The 6,189-nt window shown below is 35.1% G+C and overlaps 2 protein-coding genes across 2 annotated transcripts; both read left to right on the forward strand.

Annotated features, from left to right (window-relative positions):
- Window positions 1–2,323: 2,323 nt before the first annotated feature.
- LOC131037225 (LRR receptor-like serine/threonine-protein kinase EFR) lies at window positions 2,324–4,066 on the forward strand. The gene has a single exon (XM_057969293.1). The coding sequence runs from the start codon at window positions 2,324–2,326 to the stop codon at window positions 4,064–4,066; it is 1,743 nt and encodes a 580-aa protein (XP_057825276.1).
- A 177-nt stretch (window positions 4,067–4,243) lies between these two features.
- LOC131037224 (putative leucine-rich repeat receptor-like serine/threonine-protein kinase At2g24130) lies at window positions 4,244–5,350 on the forward strand. Its single transcript, XM_057969292.1, has 2 exons — window positions 4,244–4,802; window positions 4,896–5,350. Exons 1-2 carry the CDS (start codon window positions 4,244–4,246, stop codon window positions 5,348–5,350), a joined length of 1,014 nt encoding a protein of 337 aa, XP_057825275.1.
- Window positions 5,351–6,189: the final 839 nt, after the last annotated feature.

A 6,189-nucleotide genomic window follows, 5' to 3' on the forward strand; every position in this document is an offset into this window, starting at 1 on the left:
AATAAAGAGTGGGTAGAAGATAAAGGAGAACCCACACAAAGAATTTAAGATTTTACAATCAATAATTAGGTCGGACGGTTTAAGTCATGCGCACTAAGCTTTGACTTCTAGGTTTAAAAGTGTTAAACACTAAGAATTGACTGATATTTTCTAGATTTAATATGTTGCTTAGTGTGTGTGGTTTAAGGCTGGCCTAATTAGACAATTCCAATAATGATCCAAATGTGGAAACAATTTTTCATTAAGTAAATTTAAGCTTTTCTTGAAAAAGCTGACAATAAATAACTACACAATATTCTTATAAGTTGTGCATGTTTAATAATCAAGTATGCTTTACCACTGAATTACTAGGCTTTTTTAAAGTTTACTCTATCATTGATTTAGGTGTAACTTATTTTCACCACCTTCCGAACCACATTGGAGACAAAGACACCAATCTAGATTAAAAGAATTGGCCGAAGAGGTCCTTCATTCATTCGATTCAACTTGCATTTGATGCACATTCGACTTTCTGGCTACCTAGACTACATGAATGTAGATATTATTTTGAGAGACTCTCTTAATTTTGAGAGACTGACTCTTTTATTTATACCTTATCTCCCACACTCTCAATAAATGATGCAAAGGGGATGACCCTTTGGTGAAATGGTGGGGCTTCTTGCTTGTAGTGCCTACGACCTAGGTTCAAACCCCATAGGTTTGTCGAACCTTGAAGAAATAGTGGCTTTTGTTGCTTGTAGTGCTTACATCGTAGGTTCAAACCATTAATTTTTGTCTTCGGACATGTAGTGTTGCGGTTAGAGCATTTCGTTGGTGAAACGGCCACCAAGGTTCATATGCTTGTTGGGCCGTTGAGCTGGTAAATTTGAACAAGTGAAGTGTGGGGATGAGGTCTCCCGTTTGTGGCCTCATCGGTTCATAGCTCCGCATCAAAAGCGTTTCTCATGGACCTGGAGGGCGTGCCATGCCAGCGTCACCGGTCACATTAAAAAGTTTACCAGGCATAAATTTTGAAAAATAAAGAAATAAATGATGCAAAAGACTAGCTGTTCCCATGAAAAAATTATATAACTACTGCTAGTTAAAGGTGTTGGTGTTATCAATTTGACCATAGACCCTTCCAATAAATTATGTAATGGGATGCATGATTGAATATCATATTGTTAACTAGCTATTTCTAAGTTCTCAATGCAAGACAAAATGAGGTAGTATCAACAAGGTACTTTATTTCCTTTTAGCCACCGAATTGAGTCTTACATTGCTTTGCTTGATTTAAGAAAAGACCAAGTAGTGGAAATCTTTTCTATAAAGCCGTTAGGGACAAGTGAATTATTTCATTAGGTGCCAAATTAGAGTTCCGCTAACTTTTCTCTTATTGTGACCCATAATTGCAAAAATTGACAACTTCCATATATTTGTGTTTGTCATATCTAGCAAGTCCCATATTGAAAATGATATTACCTAGAGCTATAAAACAAAATATTGAATTCATTTGATAAGAGCCATATAATTCAATCTAATACAAATCAAATTTAATACAAGATACATCGAAAAATAGAATTAGAATTCATCAAATGATACAAAATCTTGATTTTATATATTCAATGTTATTTATATATTTATTTATTTATTGAAGATATCTAACAAACAACTCTTTTAATTTTTAATAATAAATTTAAAAGTCAATAACTTATATTGCTATTATTATAATTGATATGGATTGCCTTCTCCTTTTTATATATTATATCTTTTATTAAAGATATCCAGCATACTACTTTTCTAATTTTTAACAATAAATTTACAAATCAACAACTTTTATTGCTATTATTATAATTAATATTAATTGCCTTCTACCCCTCAATTTCGAAATTGTAGTAGATATTATATGAAAGTCAAATCAATATTTTTTATTATATTCGTTATCGACACCCCAACGAATTGGATTATTGTGCAAAGAGCCAAATTAGGCGTGGAAATTATTGTTTCCGCTCTCGACATGATCTCTGACCGTGGATTCGCATTCAGGTTACTGTGGATTTGTTAGAGACTTGTTAACATTATCTATTTTTCTATTTATAGCTGTATATTTAAATTTTATAGACTTTTTAAAGTCAATTCAACTTTCTTCTCTCGTGCGTTGATTTTTTTTCTAAGATTAAAAATTATGTTGAATGCATCAAATTTATCAGAACAAAGTGATGCCTTATAGGTACTTTTGTTGATTATAAGTAAGATGAGGACTAGGTCACCTGAATTCTTCACTCCACTACCTTGTCCCTTCCGTCAGGAATTTTATTTTTCTCTATCTTTGATTCAAGTCACAATGCTTTCTCTGCTAGCGTTATTCCTTTTAGCTTTCACACCTGTAACAGCTCATACATCACGCAAATCTTCTTATTCTGATCAAGATGCACTTTTGGCTTTCAAGAAGGCGGTGCTAGTTGACCCATATAGATCCTTGGGCAATTGGTCTACCAATCACACCCTCTGCAACTGGACTGGTGTCACCTGTTCTTCTCGCCGAGAGCGTGTAATTTCCTTGAATCTCACAGGTATGGCTTTACTCGGTTACATCTCTCCTTACCTGGGAAATCTTTCTTTCCTTTCAACGCTTGTTCTTAAAAATAACAGCTTTGAAGGCCAAATTCCACCTCAGTTGGGAAGACTTTTTCGGTTGAGAATGCTCCGACTGTCTAGAAATGATTTGGAAGCCTCCATTCCACCCGAGTTAGGAGACTGCCGCTCTTTGCAATCTCTTACTCTGTCTTATAACAATCTAACCGGCAGCATTCCCCCCCAGCTTGGCCGTCTGTCAAAGTTAGAAGCCATGGCATTAGCGATGAACCAACTGACAGGTACAATTCCATCATTCATAGCAAACATGTCCTCCTTAATTCAATTAGATTTGGGCTCAAACAGATTACATGGCGTCATTCCTGTTGAATTGGGTACGCTTACCCAACTCAAACTTCTTTTTCTCGGCCTAAATAACTTCACTGGACCAATTCCTGCTATCCTTTCCAACTGTAGTCTTCTCCAAAACTTGTCATTACAGGACAACCTGTTAACAGGTGACATACCCTGGCAATTTGGCAAGCTGTCAGAATTGCAGGAACTTATATTATGGGAAAACCAACTCACTGGAAAAGTCCCAAGCTCCCTCTCGAATTGCACTCAACTGGAGCAGCCAGTGTTAGCCATTAACCAGCTAGAGGGTACGCTGCCCTTAGAGTTTGCTAAATTGCTGCAGCTTAGGCGGTTTGAGGTAAGGGAGAATCATTTCGTGAGTGGAAGCAACCATCTGCCCATTCTAACAGCCTTAGCTAACTGCTCCAAATTAAATGTATTGGATTTGGCCTGGAATAATTTCACCGGGGTCATTCCCTCTTCAGTAGGCCACAGTTTAGATGGGAGCATCCCAAACAGTTTGGGTGATGCAAAAAGGCTTGGTTTTTTATCACTAAGTGAGAACAAGCTGTCAGGACAAATTCCAGATACTCTTGGCAACCTCACACAACTACGCTACATCTATCTTGATCACAATCATTTGTCAGGAGAAATCCCTGCCAGTTTAGGGAGATGCCGATCTCTGATGCTGCTGGATTTGGCTTACAACAATCTAGCAGGCAACATACCTCCAGAAGTTGCTGCTCTTCCAGATCTCCAATTCTATTTCAACGTGTCCAGAAATTTGTTACAAGGTTCTCTCTTAGGCATGAGCAATATGTTAATGGTCCGAGCTATAGATGTATCAATGAACAAGTTCTCTAATGGCATTCCAAGTGCAATCGCAAGCTGCATCGCATTAGAGTATCTAAATTTGTCTTGGAATGCATTTACAGGTCCAATTCCTACCTCTCTTGCCAAACTGGTAAATCTTCAACTCATGGATCTTTCCTTCAACAACTTGACAGGTACAATACCAGGGAATTTTAAAGATATGAAAATGCTCCGGAATATCAATCTGTCTTCAAACAGGTTAACTGGAGAGGTCCCACAAGGAGGAGTTTTTGCAGAATTGGATGTCTCAGCACTTATGAATAACCTTGGGCTTTGTGGCACATAGATAAACTTACCGGCATGCTCTCATTCCAAGCACAAATACCCACCAGTCTCCAGAAAGGTGATAATCCCTGTTGTGATCGGCATTGCAATTTTCATCCTGTCTTCTGTGTTGGTAGCATTTTCTTATAGATTGAGGCATAGAAAGATCCCTCCTCTCAAATTGTGGCCCCCACGAATTATGTATGATGAAGTTGTAGCTGCAACTGGTGGCTTTAGTGAGGCAAATCTTATAGGCATTGGTAGCTTTGGATCTATTTATAAAGGGGTTTTAAACAATGGTAGAAATGTTGCAGTTAAAGTTTTCAATCTGCAAGAGGAAAATGCTCATCGAAGTTTTAGTAAAGAGTGCAAGATATTGAAAAGGGTTAGGCATCGGAGTATAATTAAGATCATATCAGCTTGTTCTAACCTTGAGATTAATGCTTTGATTCTTCCTTTTATGTCAAATGGAAGTTTGGAGCGGTTGTTATATCCTTCTGAAGGAGATGAATGCATCTTCAACTTGAGTGATCGATTAAGGATAGCAATAGAGATAGCACATGGAATGAAATATTTACATCATCAATGTTTTGTACAAGTGATTCACTGTGACTTGAAACCTAATAATATATTATTAGGTGATGATATGACTTCATATGTAGCAGATTTTGGTATTTCCAAATTATTATTTGGAAATTCTGTGGATTCATTAACTTTCACGAATGCACTAAAAGGTTCTATTGGCTATATTGCACCAGGTATGGTTTTTTCATTCTTATTACTATGATTTCAAATAGTATTTAAATGTTAAAAATAGATTGAGAATTACTAATCATTATGTTGAATTGCAGAATATGGAATGGGTGGAAGAGTTTCAACAAAAGGAGATGTATATAGTTATGGAATTCTACTCCTAGAGTTGTTGGCAAAGAGGAAACCCATAGATAACATGTTTGTAGAAGGAATCAATCTTCAAAGGTGGGTAGGGCTGAATTTTCCAAATAAAATTACAGAAGTGGTTGATAATGCCATCCTTAAAAATGTAAATGAATCTGAAAATCCAACGGTTCTTTCATGCCTCACTCAATTTATGGAAGTGGGGTTGGTTTGCACAAGGGAATTGCCTCAACAACAGCCAAATATGGTAGACATAGTTGAAAGATTGGAAAAAATTAGAGATACACTTAATGGTATTCATGGAGGTTTTCAACTACCAATAGATATCTCACATTTGGTTGAGGATACACGTCATGCCAGAAATATGAATTCAAGCAACCATGACAACTGGTCTACATCTTCATACTAGATTGCTATGAAGAAGTTTCAAATATTATTGCTTTTTTGACTATTTCTTCAGTTATTTGATGACATATTTTGAGTGTCATATACTATATTATGAGGTGATGTGAGAATTATATAAATAATGTGAGGAGATTTAAGCTTGGGCTTATTTAAATACAATAGAAAAATGTTTGGATATTCAAAGCTTACATTTACAATTTAGGAAAAAATGAATTTCAAAATTTTCATTACAAATGGAGAAGATTAAGCAAGGATGAAATGTAGCTTTAAAAGAAATTTTCTTTTTTTTCTTTTTGGAGTTCTATAGTTCTTAATACACGAGTTTCATTTGAAATTTAAGCATAATGCAAATAAAGAGCATATAGAGATATAAGAAGACTAAATTTAGCATTGAAAATGAAGACTAATATTTGGCTATAAATTGCAAAGGAACAATGAGAATTTATAACAACTATGAATTTCTCTTCACAAATAAAATCTTAAAAGTGATGAATATGTTTTATGTTAATCTATGAACACACGTTTCTAATTTTTAATTCTTTAAAATTCATAATTTCTAGACATCTAAGACTTCTTGAGCATACATCAATGACCATGATAAGCTCATAATTACAAACACATTAAAATAATTTAACATTCCCAAATCTTATTTGTAACTTTTATTTTGTCCAACCTTCTCGAAAATAGATGTTTCCTTCTTGAAATGTGATATACCGCAAATTTGAAAGAATCTTATTATCAAACATTATTTGTGCACAAAAAACTTTTTTAATTTATTTTGTATGGACTTGTAATACTGTTGTTATAAATTCCAAAGATACAAATCTAATCAATAATCATGTG

This window comes from Cryptomeria japonica, chromosome 4 (genome assembly GCF_030272615.1).
Source record: "Cryptomeria japonica chromosome 4, Sugi_1.0, whole genome shotgun sequence".
NCBI lineage: Eukaryota > Viridiplantae > Streptophyta > Pinopsida > Cupressales > Cupressaceae > Cryptomeria > Cryptomeria japonica.